The sequence below is a fragment of the Brugia malayi genome (genome assembly GCF_000002995.4).
Source record: "Brugia malayi strain FR3 genome assembly, contig: Bm_021, whole genome shotgun sequence".
Taxonomy (NCBI): Eukaryota; Metazoa; Nematoda; class Chromadorea; order Rhabditida; family Onchocercidae; genus Brugia; species Brugia malayi.
The window spans coordinates 39493-58674 of record NW_025062297.1 but is presented as its reverse complement, the minus strand read 5'-3'; the positions used below and the strand labels follow the sequence as shown (position 1 = coordinate 58674).

The following is a 19182-nucleotide window of genomic DNA, read 5'->3' as shown; positions in this document are numbered from 1 at the left end:
TTTTAGTAGTTTTGGACTTAATTAAAATTTAAATGATAAATTGAACCAATTTCCTTGTCTAATGTAAGAAACTATAACAAATTTTAAAATTTTAAAAAATTCAAAATTTAAATTGAATTTAAATTTAATTTAAATTCTTAAATTGAATAAAATCATGATTAATTGAAAGTTTTATTAATTTTGCTGATGAATTTATGCGCAAAACTTAATTACAAAACGTATTTTAATATTTAAACTATAAAATAACAACGCAATATACGACCAGCACTGGTACAATGCACAAACATAGTCAATTAGTTTCAAAATAAGCTTTTTTTAGTAATTTTGGCACTTAATTAAAATTAAAATTGATAAATGGAACCAATTTCCTTGTCTAATGTAAGAAAACTATAACAAATTTAAAATTTTTAAAAATTCAAAATTTAAATTTGAATTTAAATTTAATTTAAATTCTTAATTGAATTAAAATCATGATTAATTGAAAGTTTTATTAATTTTGCTGATGAATTTATGCGCAAAACTTAATTACAAAAGCGTATTTTAATATTTAAACTATAAAATAACAACGCAATATACGACCAGCACTGGTACAATGCACATAACATAGTCAATTAGGTTCAAAATAAGCTTTTTTTTAGCAGTTTTGGCACTTAATTAAAATTGAAATTGATAAATTAGAACCAATTTCCTTGTCTAATGTAAGAAAACTATAACAAATTTAAAATTTTTAAAAAATTCAAAATTTAAATTTGAATTTAAATTTAATTTAAATTCTTAAATTGAAATAAAATCATGATTAATTGAAAGTTTTATTAATTTTGCTGATGAATTTATGCGCAAAACTTAATTACAGAAGCGTATTTTAATATTTAAACTATAAAATGAAATAAACGCAATATACGACCAGCACTGGTACAATGCACGTAACATAGTCAATTAAGTTCAAAATAAGCTTTTTTTAGTCAGTTTTGGCACTTAATTAAAATTGAAATTGATAAATTGGAACCAATTTCCTTGTCTAATGTAAGAAAACTATAACAAATTTTAAAATTTTAAAAAATTCAAAATTTAAATTTGAATTTAAATTTAATTTAAATTCTTAAATTGAATTAAAATCATGATTAATTGAAAGTTTTATTAATTTTGCTGATGAATTTATGCGCAAAACATAATTACAAAAGCGTATTTTAATATTTAAACTATAAAATAACAACGCAATATACGACCAGCACTGGTACAATGCACGTAACATAGTCAATTAATTTCAAAATAAGCTTTTTTTAGTAGTTTTGGCACTTAACTAGAGTTAAAATTGATAAATTAGAACCAATTTCCTTGTCAAATGTAAGAAAACTATAACAAATTTTAAAATTTTTAAAAAATTCAAAATTTAAATTTGAATTTAAATTTAATTTAAATTCTTAAATTGAATTAAAATCATGATTAATTGAAAGTTTTATTAATTTTGCTGATGAATTTATGCGCAAAACATAATTACAAAGCGTATTTTAATATTTAAACTATAAAATAACAACGCAATATACGACCAGCACTGGTACAATGCACATAACATGGTGAATTAGTTTCAAAATAAGCTTTTTTTAGCAGTTTTGGCACTTAATAAAAATTGAAATTGATAAATTGGAACCAATTTCCTTGTCTAATGTAAGAAAACTATAACAAATTTTAAAATTTTTAAAAAATTCAAAATTTAAATTTGAATTTAAATTTAATTTAAATTCTTAAATTGAATTAAAATCATGATTAATTGAAAGTTTTATTAATTTTGCTGATGAATTTATGCGCAAAACTTAATTACAAAAGCGTATTTTAATATTTAAACTATAAAATAACAACGCAATATACGACCAGCACTGGTACAATGCACATAACATAGTCAATTAGTTTCAAAATAAGCTTTTTTTAGCAGTTTTGGCACTTAATTAAAATTGAAATTGATAAATTGGAACCAATTTCCTTGTCTAATGTAAGAAAACTATAACAAATTTTAAAATTTTTAAAAAATTCAAAATTTAAATTTGAATTTAAATTTAATTTAAATTCTTAAATTGAATTAAAATCATGATTAATTGAAAGTTTTATTAATTTTGCTGATGAATTTATGCGCAAAACTTAATTACAAAAGCGTATTTTAAAATTTAAACTATAAAATGACAACGCAATATACGACCAGCACTGGTACAATGCACATAACATAGTAAATTAGTTTCAAAATAAGCTTTTTTTAGCAGTTTTGGCACTTAATTAAAATTGAAATTGATAAATTGGAACCAATTTCCTTGTCTAATGTAAGAAAACTATAACAAATTTTAAAATTTTTAAAAAATTCAAAATTTAAATTTGAATTTAAATTTAATTTAAATTCTTAAATTGAATTAAAATCATGATTAATTGAAAGTTTTATTAATTTTGCTGATGAATTTATGCGCAAAACTTAATTACAAAAGCGTATTTTAATATTTAAACTATAAAATAACAACGCAATATACGACCAGCACTGGTACAATGCACATAACATAGTAAATTAGTTTCAAAATAAGCTTTTTTTAGCAGTTTTGGCACTTAATTAAAATTGAAATTGATAAATTGGAACCAATTTCCTTGTCTAATGTAAGAAAACTATAACAAATTTTAAAATTTTTAAAAAATTCAAAATTTAAATTTGAATTTAAATTTAATTTAAATTCTTAAATTGAATTAAAATCATGATTAATTGAAAGTTTTATTAATTTTGCTGATGAATTTATGCGCAAAACTTAATTACAAAAGCGTATTTTAATATTTAAACTATAAAATAACAACGCAATATACGACCAGCACTGGTACAATGCACATAACATGGTGAATTAGTTTCAAAATAAGCTTTTTTAGCAGTTTTGGCACTTAATTAAAATTGAAATTGATAAATTGGAACCAATTTCCTTGTCTAATGTAAGAAAACTATAACAAATTTTAAAATTTTTAAAAAATTCAAAATTTAAATTTGAATTTAAATTTAATTTAAATTCTTAAATTGAATTAAAATCATGATTAATTGAAAGTTTTATTATTTTTGCTGATGAATTTATGCGCAAAACTTAATTACAAAAGCGTATTTTAAAATTTAAACTATAAAATGACAACGCAATATACGACCAGCACTGGTACAATGCACGTAACATAGTCAATTAATTTCAAAATAAGCTTTTTTTAGCAGTTTTGGCACTTAATTAAAATTAGAATTGATAAATTAGAACCAATTTCCTTGTCTAATGTAAGAAAACTATAACAAATTTTAAAATTTTTAAAAAATTCAAAATTTAAATTTGAATTTAAATTTAATTTAAATTCTTAAATTGAATTAAAATCATGATTAATTGAAAGTTTTATTATTTTGCTGATGAATTTATGGGCAAAACTTAATTACAAAGCGTATTTTAATATTTAAACTATAAAATGATAACACAATATAGGACCAGCACTGGTACAATGCACGTAACATAGTCAATTAGGTTCAAAACAAGCTTTTTTTTAGCAGTTTTGGCACTTAATTAAAATTAAAATTGATAAATTGGAACCAATTTCCTTGTCTAATGTAAGAAAACTATAACAAATTTTAAAATTTTTAAAAAATTCAAAATTTAGATTTGAATTTAAATTTAATTTAAATTCTTAAATTGATTTAAAATCATGATTAATTGAAAGTTTTATTAATTTTGCTGATAAATTTATGCGCAAAACTTAATTACAAAGCGTATTTTAATATTTAAACTATAAAATGAAAACGCAATATACGACCAGCACTGGTACAATGCACGTAACATAGTCAATTAAGTTCAAATTAAGCTTTTTTTTAGTAGTTTCTATTCTTTTTTATTTGTTTTTTGTATCTTTTATGTGTATGGATAAAGGATGTTTTTTTAGAAGATATTAATATTCTTTTTTCTTTTTATGGACAATATTCTTTTTATGATTATCGAATATTTGATCAAAGATTTCGGTAATTTTTATTTATTGAATTGACTTTATTTTTTTCTATTTTTCGGACTTCTTTAGATTCTTCTTTATATCTTTTAGCTTGGTTAGGGGGAATTTGATCTCCTGTGGGTATTTTATCTCCAGATTATCTTGGTATTAATGGTATAACTAGTTTATTTTTGATAATGCATAGTCAATGCATAGTCCATTTTAAAATTTTCTCGACGATATTTGTGTTTAAATATGGATAAATGTGAGAATTTTTTATTGTTGTGTATTTTTATTGATGCATTTTTTTTAATGTTTCCAATTTTTTAAATGCACTCATAATTGCTTTGTTATGAATGATAGAATTTATGGTAGAATTTTTTATATTGGCACTGGATTGCATGGAAGTCATGTATTAATTGGTGTTTTTTTTTTTTCTTGTTATTAATTTTTTTTCCTGTTAAATTGCATAATTTTAATTGATATCATACTCAAGCATACGATATATCCATTGATTATTGGCGTTTTTCAGAATGAATGTGAGGTATTATGTTTTGTTTATTATATGTTTGAGGCTCTTAATTTTTATTTGTAAGATATCTATTTTATTTTGTTATTTTTTAGGGCTTATTTTCAATGATAATTTTTTGTTATTTTTATATTTTTTTTTTTTACTTTATTTATATTTTTCTTTTTCAATATAATTATTACCAAATATTAGTAATTATTCTATTAACAATTACTAAATTAAATACAATTCTTAGAGTATTATAACTTTAATGTTATAGAATTGTATTTATTTAATAAACCAACTACTTCATTCTTAATAAATAAATTATCCTATATGTGTATATATTATAAAATTATTAGTGTTGATTTGCAATGCTAAGATTTTTATGCACTAGGGCTTTTTAGTGTGTATTCGTTTTAAGCGCGGCTGGTTTTAAGCTAGTAGGAATTTTAAGTATTATTTTTGTATAACTAATTGTTGATTAGTAGGTTAAAGATTCTTTTAATGTGGTATGATAATTTTTAAGTCTGTGAGACTCATATTTTCGAGGTTTTACCATATTTGAAAGATTATTTTAAATTTAGAATTTTTGACTCTTAATCTTTTTATTTTTATGTTATTTTTGTAAAGGGTTTTAGTTTTTTTTTTTTTTTTTTTTTTTTTTTTTTATTATTTGAAGAGACAATTAAAATTTGGTTTTTGAACTGGATTAGTACCCAGGTAATCAAAATTAATTAATTCGGGAGTAAAGTTTTATTTAAACCGAAAAAATATTGACTGACTTTGGATTTTTCTTTGGAACTTATGTAGAACCCTTTTTTTTAGTAAATCTTTTTGGCACATTAGCTTTTATTTTATTTGTAATGCTTTTATGTTTTGTCATTTTAAACAGATATATATTTGGCTTATAGATTTATAATCGTGTGTTACTATTGTTAAATTTTTTCTGAATTATTTATTTATTTTTAGATATTAATGAATTTAATAAACAAAGTGGTACAAACCATCCGTCAATGGTCTACAGGGGCGTAAGTTGTAGTATGGTAGAGGTAAGGAAACTTGTCTCTATGTTTAAAAGTATTAGTTTATATTAGATTAGAGAATTGTAAATTCTTTGGACTTCACTTTGTTTGTTTTTTATTATATTGGTATTTTTTTTATAATTATTTCTATTTTACAGACTGTTGCTTTTTTAACTTTAATAGGACGTCATTTGTTGGGTGGAATACAGTATCGTATTGGACCTAATAAAGTTGGTTACTCTGGAGTTTTTCAAGCGTTATTTGATGGTCTTAAATTATTGAAGAAGGAAGGTAAAGAAGGTTTTTTTTTTTATTTTTCTTCTTGACTATCTTTTTTGTTAATGCTTATTTGTGGCTATTATATATATCTAGCCTATTATATTTCGTTTAGGTGTATTAGGGGTGGATGTCGGGTTAGTTTTATTTATAAATATGGGTACATCTTATTCTTTCTTAATTTTCTTTTGTAGCTTTTGTATAATTAATTTTTAGTGAATGAAGGATGTTTTTTTTTGAAGATATTAGTGGGCAATATTCCAGAAGCTTTAATATGTCCTTGCAACAATACTTGAATGATAACAAACCATTTACAAGGCAACAATAAACATATTCTTGTTTTAGTTACCACTTATAAACCAATTGCAAGCTACTTATAAACGACTCACAAACCATCTACAAACCAATTACAAACCAACAAAAATTAAAACCACTCAATTATTAACAATCAAACTTATCGATTAAATTAAACAAATCACTATTTTATTCTTAAAATTCAACTGTTATCATGTTTTTGTTTTAGTGCAAAAAAATCATATTTTATTTCAAATTTTCAACTTTTAGCATTCGATTAATAGATTTTACTAGTAAAAATGATTTTCTTTTATTTTCATATTTAAATGAATAAATAACTTACTTGCATTTGCATAAAAATAGCTTCTCGATCGCTGACCATTTCAGCTAAAATTTTTTGTACCAAGTATATTTCTAAATGTTGTTTGTACCAATAATTTAGTGGAACGACCAGCATCCTCAACATTTGTCACGGATACAGTGACATTCGAAATACGGAAATATATGACTGCATTTACAGCTACTGTCACCGAATCGCATGAAAAAATCTACATTTTATTGTTATTTTATAAGATGAAAAAAAAAAAAATTTTTTTAATTTGAAAAAAATGAAAAAATTGTTGAAATTTCAACATTTTTGATAAATGATTATAAAAAGGAATTCAATTAAAAGATAGGTAATGCTATTAAGAAAAGATATGCTTTGTTTGATGAAAAATTTAATCTAACATTAATGCTATCAATAAATTATTACATTGTTATGCAAGTGACTCAATTAAACATAATTAAACACATACAAATCTTTTTGAGTTATGAATTAAATGAAAGAAAAAAGGAAGTAAATTATTATAATAAAATTAAAATAAATAAGTAAAAAAAAATACCTCGTGTGGTGGTACATCAAATGATACGAAACGTAAATCCACTTTCCTGTAGCAATCAATGCATGGCAAAATAAAAAATAAGCCTATAAAAAGCATACAAAAATTTTATAAAATATTTCCGAGTGCAAATATAAATTTAAAAAAATAAAAATTTTTCTAGAAAAAAAAAAATAATAATCCAGGTCCTCGAGCTTTACCAGTCATTAATTTTCCCAAACGAAATATCACTGCTCACTCATATTCTTGTACAACCTGAAATAATTTCACTGAAAATACTACTTATTATGTTAATCATATGTACAAAAAAAATTCATAAATGATAAAGTAGAGAAAAATTCGATCAAAATTTTAAGTTTTTCAAAAATTATTTTTTATCTCTCGTTACTTTTCTTTTTCGCTATCTCTCTTTTTACCTTCTACTTTTAATCTTATTCTCATCTATTTTAAAATCTTCTTTAAAAATCATCAAAAAAAATTTTTTAATTGTAAGAAATCAGTAACCAATTAAATTTGAAACCTTAAAACCAATTAAAATTTGAAACAAACACAAGCTGAAAATGGTAGCGCTAATAAGACGGCAACATATGCCACAATTATAAGCATCCAACCACAAATGCCAAACTCAAGTTTAATACTAGCTGGAATCATCTACTAATGTTTTGAATTGAAATTGTTTATGCTTGAAAAAACAAAGAAAAAAAATAGTGAATAATAAAATTACTTTTACCGGAATACGCCCTACCAAGCTATTTTCATTTTAATATTTTTAATTACTTTCTCCTTAACACTGAATCTTTCTGCCTTGAATCATATTACATGTTTTTTCTTTTTTTTTTTTTTTTAATTTAAAATTAATAAATCCGCAGCATAAAATGAGAAGAAACTCTTTAGCACAGCAGTAACTCGTATTTGTTCAACAAAGTTTAATCGACTGAATTAAACAATTATCGAATTATAAAGTGAATAATTTCAAAAATAATCTCGCTTAACTTGCTAGATAAAGCTACAAAATCAAAATCAATGAACATAACATATAATTTTTGATCGTAAATGGAAAAACCGAAATCAATTAAAGCATATCCTTTTAGTATATTAATTTAAATCTTAGAAAAGAGGTAAAGACCGAGACCGAGGTGCTTGATGACAAACCATTATAACAAAGCAACAATAAACATCTTCTTGCTTTAGTTACTAGCTACAAACCATTTACAAACCAACCGCAAACCAATTACAAACCAATTACAAACCACTCACAAACCAATTACAAACCACCTACAAACCAATTACAAACCACCTACAAACCAATTACAAACCACCTACAAACCAATTACAAACCACTTACAAACCAATTACAAACCAACCGCAAACCAATTACAAACCACTCACAAACCAATTACAAACCACTTACAAACCAATTACAAACCACTCACAAACCAATTACGAACCACCTACAAACCAATTACAAACCACCTACAAACCAATTACAAACCAATTACAAACCACTCACAAACCAATTACAAACCACTTACAAACCAATTACAAACCACTCACAAACCAATTACAAACCACCTACAAACCAATTACAAACCACCTACAAACCAATTACAAACCACTCACAAACCAATTACAAACCAATTACAAACCACCTACAAACCAATTACAAACCACCTACAAACCAATTACAAACCAATTACAAACCACTACAAACCAATTACAAACCACCTACAAACCACAAACCAATTACAAACCACTTACAAACCAATTACAAACCACTCACAAACCAATTACAAACCACCTACAAACCAATTACAAACCACTTACAAACCAATTACAAACCAACCGCAAACCAATTACAAACCACTTACAAACCAATTACAAACCACTCACAAACCAATTACAAACCACTTACAAACCAATTACAAACCAACCGCAAACCAATTACAAACCACTTACAAACCAATTACAAACCACTCACAAACCAATTACAAACCACTTACAAACCAATTACAAACCACTCACAAACCAATTACGAACCACCTACAAACCAATTACAAACCAATTACGAACCACTTACAAACCAATTACAAACCACTCACAAACCAATTACGAACCACCTACAAACCAATTACAAACCAATTACAAACCACCTACAAACCAATTACAAACCACCTACAAACCACTCACAAACCAATTACAAACCACTTACAAACCAATTACAAACCACTTGCAAACCAATTACAAACCACTTACAAACCAATTACAAACCACCTACAAACCAATTACAAACCACTTACAAACCTGCCTTATTTCATGTAATTAAAAATAAAAACAAAAGTTTTCTGTACCGATAAAAAAAAAAAAAAAAACGAGCTTTCTGTGCTAATTGCATTTCAGGATATTAGCAAATCATTCAAACTAGACAAGATGGACAAATGCGTTAAAAGGAAAGTTGAAAAATTAGAAAAAAACTGCAATCCAAAACATTTTTCGTTATTTGGATAAAGTTTTGGCTAGAAATTTCTGGAAAATATTTGCATTGCACTGAGAATGGCAAAATTTTTTACAAACCAACTACAAACCAATTACAAACCACCTACAAACCAATTACAAACCACCTACAAACCACTCACAAACCAATTACAAACCACTCACAAACCAATTACAAACCACCTACAAACCAATTACAAACCACCTACAAACCTGCCTTATTTCATGTAATTAAAAATAAAAACAAAAGTTTTCTGTACCGATAAAAAAAAAAAAAAAACGAGCTTTCTGTGCTAATTGCATTTCAGGATATTAGCAAATCATTCAAACTAGACAAGATGGACAAATGCGTTAAAAGGAAAGTTGAAAAATTAGAAAAAAACTGCAATCCAAAACATTTTTCGTTATTTGGATAAAGTTTTGGCTAGAAATTTCTGGAAAATATTTGCATTGCACTGAGAATGGCTCAGTGAATAATGCTTTCGCTTTCTCTATTATGATAAATTCACTGCAATCAGATTGATGGATAGATCATTAATTATATTATGTTTGCAGCAGAAAAAAGTTGATTAGAACAAAGTTAAATAATACATAAAGTTTGCTAAATTGATGGGTTAAATAAACGATATTCACAACAGATTGTTTTAAATTGCAATTAAAGGCAAGCGAAGAGAACACATAGTTGGATATTTATATGGAACATATTTTGTCATTTCTTCGCTATTTATTGCTTTTAATTATTGAAGACTAAGAATTGTGCAGATTTATAGCGCGGATCAAGTAGTTGAAGTAATGACATGGTCATAGATCGCAAAACGATAACTTCTGGCTCGGCATTTCATAGTAATATTGATTGTTCTCGTTTCTTTTTTTTTTTTTGAACAGTTTCATTAATATTTGAAATTCATTTTTTCTTATACACTGCTTCATTTATAAAAGATTTTTCTAGATTTTAGATGAGAAACACTAATTTAAGATACCAATGAACTGATTAAATAATAGGACAATTACATTATTTTACTAATTTCACTAGAGCAAAAAAATGAGCAAGAATGCTATATCAGTACGCTACAGCAATTCAAAAACCTGATGATCCGCATGATTTAGCCGATGATTTTTTGCGTAAAACTTAATTACAAAAGCGTATTTTAATATTTAAACTATAAAATGACAATACAATATATAACCAGCTCTGGTACAACGCACGTAACATAGTCAATTAAGTTCAAAATAAGCTTTTTTTTAGTAGTTTTGGCACTTAATTAAAATTAAAATTGGTAAATTAGAACCAATTTCCTTGTTTAATGCAAGAAAACTATAACAAATTTTAAAATTTTTAAAAAATTCGAAATTTAAATTAGAATTTAAATTTAATTTAAATTCTTAAATTGAATTAAAATCATGATTAATTGAAAGTTTTATTAATTTTGCTGATAAATTTATGCGCAAAACTTAATTACAAAAGCGTATTTTAATATTTAAACTATAAAATGACAACGCAATATACGACCAGCACTGGTACAATGCACGTAACATAGTCAATTAATTTCAAAATAAGCTTTTTTTAGTAGTTTTGGCACTTAACTAGAATTAAAATTGATAAATTGGAACCAATTTCCTTGTCTAATGTAAGAAAACTATAACAAATTTTAAAATTTTTAAAAAATTCAAAATTTAAATTTGAATTTAAATTTAATTTAAATTCTTAAATTGAATTAAAATCATGATTAGTTGAAAGTTTTATTTATTTTGCCGATGATTTTTTGCGCAAAACTTAATTACAAAAGCGTATTTTAATATTTAAACTATAAAATGACAACACAATATAGGACCAGCACTGGTACAATGCACGTAACATAGTCAATTAGGTTTGAAAATAATATGGGCTTTTGTAAAAGGCTAAAGTGAATTTGAGGGGGAGGAAGAATTAAGATTAGTATTCATATATCATTAAGTCTATGAATTTGTTTCAGAAAGCATTGCTGTTCAAGAATGAGCAAGATTTGAGATTACAGACGATGACTTATAATTGTTTTTTTTTTTTTTTTTTTTCGGGGATTTTTTTAGGATAAAATTTGCTGTTTGCTGCTTTATATTATAAAAAACAAAATGATACAATCATTGCTCTTATTGGTGGAAATTTTTTCTTTTTTTTATACAGAAAATATTGTAAATGCTAATTTATGCATTTTGATTTCGATTTTTTTTTTTTATGTTAGTGTTCATTTATAATTGTTTTTTTTTTTTTTTTTTTTTTTCTGTTAGCTACTTTGCTTTCATGTTTATATGAATTTATTCCGAATATAGTGCTCATTGGTCATATCTCTTCCTTTTTTTCCATATTCTGGCAGTGTCATTTTGTTTGTAGTATAGGATTTCCAGAAAGTGCGCACATAGATACTAATTGAAGATTTCCGAATATTAAAAATGGTCGGAATTATTCTAAATTTATTTTCTAATAATTTTCGCTGACATAGCTTTCTTATGCTGAAGGTGCGATATATCTAATGGCTAGATAGTTTCATATTGAGAATATTAATGAGAATATTACTTTGGTACTTGATTTATCGTTTTGTCTTCCTTTTGATCAGATCTTCCTTTGTCTTTTTAGGAAATTTCAGGAACAAGTTTCAGGAATTGTTTAATAATTTTGGCCAGAGTTTATATTACCATAAACACAAATTTATTTGACATATGTTGATTGATTGATTCACATGGATGTTTTGAATTAGATTATATTTTACGTCACTTTACGTGTCGCACATCGCTTCATTTAAAAGTGCATGAAGCAGTTTCTCTGTTATTTATTCAAAATGATATATTTGCATTATTCACTTTAGCATAATTTCGATTCAACAATTCCATGTTTTATTCTTAGCAATCTTCGTTTCATTTTCTTTTTATTTTTTCCTTTGCTACATACTTTCTTCCATTTTCATATCGAATCTGTTTAATATTATATAATTTTTTGTCAGAAAAAGTTGTGATTTTACTGCTACATCGTTATAATACATTCAAATGAAATTGAATGTAAAAAAAATTTCCTCAAATAGTCATTATTTTTATAGAAATTTAATTTTATGGTGATGCACAAATGATCACATTTTCGAATTGTTACCCGTGGGAACGTTCTAATTTATTTATGAAATATTTGCTTTACTTTTTCACTTATTAAATTTTCATATCCTGAAATTTTGCATGGATAACAACTATGATCAAATTTTCTAGATGTATCAATTAGAAAAAGTTTAAAAAAATGTATCAATTACTCATAGAGCTGACTGACCGAGCAGAATGTGAAATTTCACCTACGAAATTTTTTCAGATTGTTGAGGTATGCACCTACAACATTTTGAATAGTGTATTACTTCAAAATCGGCTTTAGTAACAAAATAAAATGGTGTAAAATTTAGGTAAAAAAAATAACTTCATTTTGGAAAAATGAGTTTTGTTGGCCGATTTAATTTTTTTTTTGAAAAAACAATAGAAAAAATTGATCTCTTGTAAAGTTCTCCGTAATAGGAAGGTTGGAGAATAATCTTCAATGGTTAACTTTCTTCTTTTCCTCTTCCTTTCCCAATAGTTTGTTTTTGACCCATCTGAAGTTATTGTTGTTGTTTGTTTTTTTTCTTTTTTATAAGAAATTAATTCATAAAATAAAAGTTTCCCAAATCTTTGAATTAATATCAATTTTTATTAATAAGACAAGAATTTTTTTGAAAACGTTTTAATATATCAATAAAGTCACAAAATTAAAATAGAACAGATGTCAGATTACTTTCACCTTCTGCTTGGCCACAATCTTTTTCCATGCAACAATTTTTATTAATTTATTTTTTGCATAAAAATATACAAAAAAAAAAAAAAAAAAAAAACTTCATTATTTGCAATTTCATTTTAACATAAAAACTAATTCTACTTATCATTTATGTGCTGCAAATTGTTCAAATTTCCCAGTTGATCACTTTTTTCTTATTAAAGCAATGGAATTAATTAAAGAGTGACGTGGTAATAAACTCATAAAATTTTTGGACTGGTGATAAACTCAAAAAATTCATTAACAAAATTTTTTCTTGGACATATCTGATCTTTTTCTCATCATCAAACGTGATCTTTCACCATGCTGGTAACATAGTTTTACTAATTTACTGTTAACAATAAATCTTATGCAATTATCATTTTGAAATGCTGATCAAATGATAATATGACAAGTGATATTAGCAATCATTGGATCAATTAAATTAAAATATTTGTATGTGCAAGCAGGTATGCAATTGTACTTGCAATGCAACTGCAACTGCAAGTGCAAGTGCGGCTGCAAGAAATATTTACTGTTAAGGTTACATTTTGAAAAGGTTACAATTTAGGTTACAATTCGAAAATGTGACCATTTGTGTATCACCATGAAATCAAAAAATAGTGACTATTTGAGGAAATCTTTTTTGCATTCAATTTCATTTGGATGTATTATAACGATGTAGCAGTAAAAACACAATTTTTTCTTATTACAAAAAATTATATAATATTAAACAGATTCGACATGAAAATGAAACAAACTATGAAGCAGAGGAAAAAAAAAAAAAAAAAACAAAAAGAAAATGAAAGTGCAATAAAGATAGCTAAGAATAAAACATGGAATTGTTGAATCGAAATATTATGCAAAGTGAATAACGCAAACATATCACTTTGAATAAATAACAGAGAAACTGCTTCATGCATTTAAATGAAGTGATAAAACGACACGTAAAGTGACGCAAAATATAATCTAATAAATAAGGAAAAATTTTTGCGGCTTTGTTACTTGAATTGCTGCTTACATATATGTTTTATAATTGTAACTAATGAATTAAAAATTTTTCTATACAGTCTCCTTATTATAACTTCTCTTATTCTAATAATTACCACTTTTTTTCTTATTCTAATTTCATTTTTTATTTCACTTAATTTGATTTTTTCGATTTGCAACTAATATTAATACATTTTACCGATTTTTAGTTCTAATTTTATTGATTTGAACAGCAAAAAACAGTACGTTTTTTTTTTTTTTTTTTATATTAGACGCTTCGTTGCCAAACATTAAGCTTTTGCTACCACAGAATAATAACAATGAAAATGCGTCAAGTTTTATGATTTTTATTGTTTGAAAGCTGAATTAAGCAAGAAAAATTACATTTATTTACAAAGAAGCAAATATAAAATCCCAATAAATAAATCTATGTATCAAAGAATGCACAAAAAAATTTTTACAAATTAAAATCTAATTCGAAATAATCTCGCGAACCTTCAAATAATTTACAAAAAGTATCAAATAAAATTTAATAATCCATAATACAAAAACTTATCTTAATTGAACACCGGAAATGTAAAACTATTTCAAATTATATATCATGTAAGCAAACATTACTCCAACCCTTATCTGACATAAAAGTAACGTAAAACTATTTTTTTTTTACGTGATTCCAATTGCTGGGGTTCAATGCAGTTCATTCCTACATGATATTTCTGGTGTAGAAAAGCAAATAAAAAAAAAATGGGCAAAGCAAAAGCTAAAAGCGAAAAATTTCCACTTTCTTATTGCTAAAGCAAATCATATCAGCTTAAAGTTAGTGATTTGTATTCAACCATTCTGATATCTGATTTTTAAGATCATCAACTTCCTCATCCTCATCATAGCATGCTTTTATTAATCGTTCACTTTCTTCTCGCAAACGGTCTAATCTGTGTTCTACCTCTTCAAATTTTTTCTCTTGTACAATTGACATTTTTCTCATCTATAAAAAATTTTCAAAGAAATTAAAACTAACAATGTACCCAGTATTTCTATAGTGTTATCTGATAATGTCACCAGAGGAATTGCTTGAAATTATCATTGTAATATGTACGGATTTACAATCCAAAGTATTACCTCTTTTAAATCTATGTTTTCTTTTTCCAATATAAAAATCGTATTCCTGAGTTCTGCATTTTCATTTTTCAGTTCATCGTTTTCCTTTGTTAAATTTTCAGCAGCACGAATTATTGCAGCAGTAATTTCACTTCCAAAATCCAAATTCTCAAACAAAGTTGAGCTTTGATATCTTATATCTTCCTCATTGATTCGAAAATGCTGAGCCGTCCTTTTTAGCTCCTAAAATTGACAAAAATTAGTCTTAAAAAACAATCTTAACATTATTTAACAGTTTTGAAACTCCATAAAACAATGAAAATTTCTCGAAAGAAGAAGCAAACCTGCATTACTTCTTCACAATGTTCACATATTTTCTTGAAAGTATCTCCTTCTCTTTCATTATTTTCCAACTGTTTAATTTCTCGGTCATGCAAGCAATCCAATAATACGCTCAAGCTTTTAAAGTTTTTCTCTGTATACTCATGCATTATTTTCATTTTACTCGCCATTTTTTGCATTTCATCCAAACCCTTTGACCATTTCTCATTCAATTTCTGAAATCCGATCTATAGACAATATGATGATGAATGTACTATTGTAAATAAAACGATATTCAACATTCAAATTTACTTCCTGAAGATTTTTTACATAACGTAGCATTTTTAACAGGAAGGCACAGTTCTGATTTTCTTCAGACTTTGTTTTGATAAACTCTGTCACAAAATATAGGCTTATCTGTCCATTTGTTTTAGAAATTCTAGATTAACAAAACTTATACAAGACTTTAGATAAGATTTACCTGCATTAAACTTGAGAAACAATTGTTGTTTTCAGAAAACTGAGTTGTTATCACTTCTCGCAAACCATTAAGCTTTGATTTTGTACTCGTAAACAACATCTCAAATCTGTTTTTTTCCTCCACCATTTTTTCCATTATCGCTTCTAACTAAAGATTTTTGATTCCTTTGTTCAACTGGAAAATATAAAGTCATTAAAAAAAAAGTACTTATTAGTTTGCAATAAAGATATTAAAAAAAATACTTATTAGTTCGCAATAAAGATATTGAAAAAAAATACTTATTAGTTCGCAATAAAGACATTAAAAAAAAAAAAAAAAAAAAATGGGAGATCCTTTGAATCAAGCCAAATTGTACAAGAAAAATAATAAGAATGAAAAGAAGAATATGCGCAAATAAAATCACAAAAGAGAAGGGCATGATCATGGGATTGCTACTGCCCAACTTTATTCTTGTAGAATGTAAAAGTTATATGTATACATATATATATATACAGGAAAAAAAATTTTTATCGTTGTATTGATAAGTACAAAAAAGAGATCTCATCTCAGATCAAAATTTTACCCAAGTATTATGTTAACATTACTCTTATCCCTACTGACAGAAATCAATGAGAACACGCCCATCTCTGTATGCTTTATAATTAACAATACAATTATGATAGAATATCAAGGTTATCCACCATAATGTAGATATTTTTGTCTTTCCTAGTTCTATTAACTTCTCTTGCTAAATCTTATTTTTTTTAAATCCTTACTGTTTCTTCTCTTCTCTCTGACCAACACTCAACTGTCTCAGTATAGATAGAGCTAATATCTTATCTATCGACTAACCCCTTTTGTACGGGTTAAGCAATATGAAAAGCATAGCAAGTGGAAAGGTTTACTGATTAGCTTTTCCAATGTTTAAACAATGCATATAAAATATTCAATTAAGTTCAAAATATTGCTATTTTTGGCACTTAATTAAAGCTAAAATTGATAATTTAGAACCAATTTCCTTGTTTAATGTAACAAAACTATTACAAATTTTAAAATTTTTAAAAAAATCAAAATTTAAAATTGAAATAAAATTTTATTTTAATTCTTAAATTGATTTAAAACCATGATTTATTGAAAGTTTTATTAATTTTGCTGATAAAATTATGCGCAAAACTTAATTACAAAAGCGTGTTTTAATATTTAAACTATAAAATGACAACACAATATAGGACCAGCACTGGTGCAATGCATATAACATAACCAATTAAGTTCAAAATATTGCTATTTGTAGCTGTTTTGGAACTTAATTAAAATTAAAATTGATAATTTAAAACCATTTTCACTGTTTAATGTAAGAAAACATTAACAAATTTTAAAATTTTCAAAAATTTCAAAATTTAAATTTGAGTTTAAATTTAATTTAAATTCATAAATTGAATTAAAATCATGATTAATTGAAAGTTTTATTAATTTTGCTGATGAATTTATGCGCAAAACTTAATTACAAAAGCGTATTTTAATATTTAAACTATAAAATGACAACGCAATATACGACCAGCACTGGTACAATGCACTAACATAGTCAATTAAGTTCAAAATAAGCTTTTTTTAGTAGTTTTGGCACTTAATTAAAATTAAAATTGATAAATTAGAACCAATTTCCTTGTCTAATGTAAGAAAACTATAACAAATTTTAAAATTTTTAAAAAATTCAAAATTTAAATTTGAATTTAAATTTAATTTAAATTCTTAAATTGAATTAAAATCATGATTAATTGAAAGTTTTATTAATTTTGCTGATGAATTTATGCGCAAAACTTAATTACAAAAGCGTATTTTAATATTTAAACTATAAAATAACAACGCAATATACGACCAGCACTGGTACAATGCACATAACATAGTCAATTAGTTCAAAATAAGCTTTTTTTAGCAGTTTTGGCACTTAATTAAAATTGAAATTGATAAATTAGAACCAATTTCCTTGTCTAATGTAAGAAAACTATAACAAATTTTAAAATTTTTAAAAAATTCAAAATTTAAATTTGAATTTAAATTTAATTTAAATTCTTAAATTGAATTAAAATCATGATTAATTGAAAGTTTTATTAATTTTGCTGATGAATTTATGCGCAAAACTTAATTACAAAAGCGTATTTTAATATTTAAACTATAAAATGACAACGCAATATACGACCAGCACTGGTACAATGCACGTAACATAGTCAATTAATTTCAAAATAAGCTTTTTTTAGTCAGTTTTGGCACTTAATTAAAATTAAAATTGATAAATTAGAACCAATTTCCTTGTCTAATGTAAGAAAACTATAACAAATTTTAAAATTTTTAAAAAATTCAAAATTTAAATTTGAATTTAAATTTAATTTAAATTCTTAAATTGAATTAAAATCATGATTAATTGAAAGTTTTATTAATTTTGCTGATGAATTTATGCGCAAAACTTAATTACAAAAGCGTATTTTAATATTTAAACTATAAAATGACAACGCAATATACGACCAGCACTGGTACAATGCACATAACATAGTCAATTAAGTTCAAAATAAGCTTTTTTTAGCAGTTTTGGCACTTAATTAAAATTAAAATTGATAAATTAGAACCAATTTCCTTGTCTAATGTAAGAAAACTATAACAAATTTTAAAATTTTTAAAAAATTCAAAATTTAAATTTGAATTTAAATTTAATTTAAATTCTTAAATTGAATTAAAATCATGATTAATTGAAAGTTTTATTAATTTTGCTGATGAATTTATGCGCAAAACTTAATTACAAAAGCGTATTTTAATATTTAAACTATAAAATGACAACGCAATATACGACCAGCACTGGTACAATGCACGTAACATAGTCAATTAAGTTCAAAATAAGCTTTTTTTAGTCAGTTTTGGCACTTAATTAAAATTAAAATTGATAAATTAGAACCAATTTCCTTGTCTAATGTAAGAAAACTATAACAAATTTTAAAATTTTTAAAAAATTCAAAATTTAAATTTGAATTTAAATTTAATTTAAATTCTTAAATTGAATTAAAATCATGATTAATTGAAAGTTTTAT

At 24.9% G+C, this 19182-nt stretch overlaps 3 protein-coding genes across 3 annotated transcripts; 1 reads left to right on the top strand and 2 right to left on the bottom strand.

The window, feature by feature from the left end:
- Window positions 1-3914: 3914 nt before the first annotated feature.
- Window positions 3915-4740, top strand: Bm5153 (Uncharacterized protein; the record flags this gene model as incomplete). The annotated part of the gene is made up of 5 exons (XM_043082897.1): window positions 3915-4000; window positions 4151-4213; window positions 4330-4373; window positions 4511-4533; window positions 4591-4740. Coding segments are annotated over 5 exons (366 nt in total), but the record flags the coding sequence as incomplete, so codon positions are not given.
- A 471-nt stretch (window positions 4741-5211) lies between these two features.
- On the bottom strand, window positions 5212-5542 carry Bm909 (Uncharacterized protein; the record flags this gene model as incomplete). The annotated part of the gene is made up of 2 exons (XM_043082896.1): window positions 5212-5291; window positions 5482-5542. Coding segments are annotated over 2 exons (141 nt in total), but the record flags the coding sequence as incomplete, so codon positions are not given.
- Window positions 5543-15043: 9501 nt separating this feature from the next.
- Window positions 15044-16252, bottom strand: Bm17145 (Uncharacterized protein; the record flags this gene model as incomplete). Its single annotated transcript, XM_043082895.1, has 4 exons — window positions 15044-15211; window positions 15346-15567; window positions 15669-15881; window positions 16127-16252. The coding sequence occupies 4 exons, from the start codon at window positions 16250-16252 to the stop codon at window positions 15044-15046; spliced, it is 729 nt and encodes a 242-aa protein (XP_042938829.1).
- Window positions 16253-19182: the final 2930 nt, after the last annotated feature.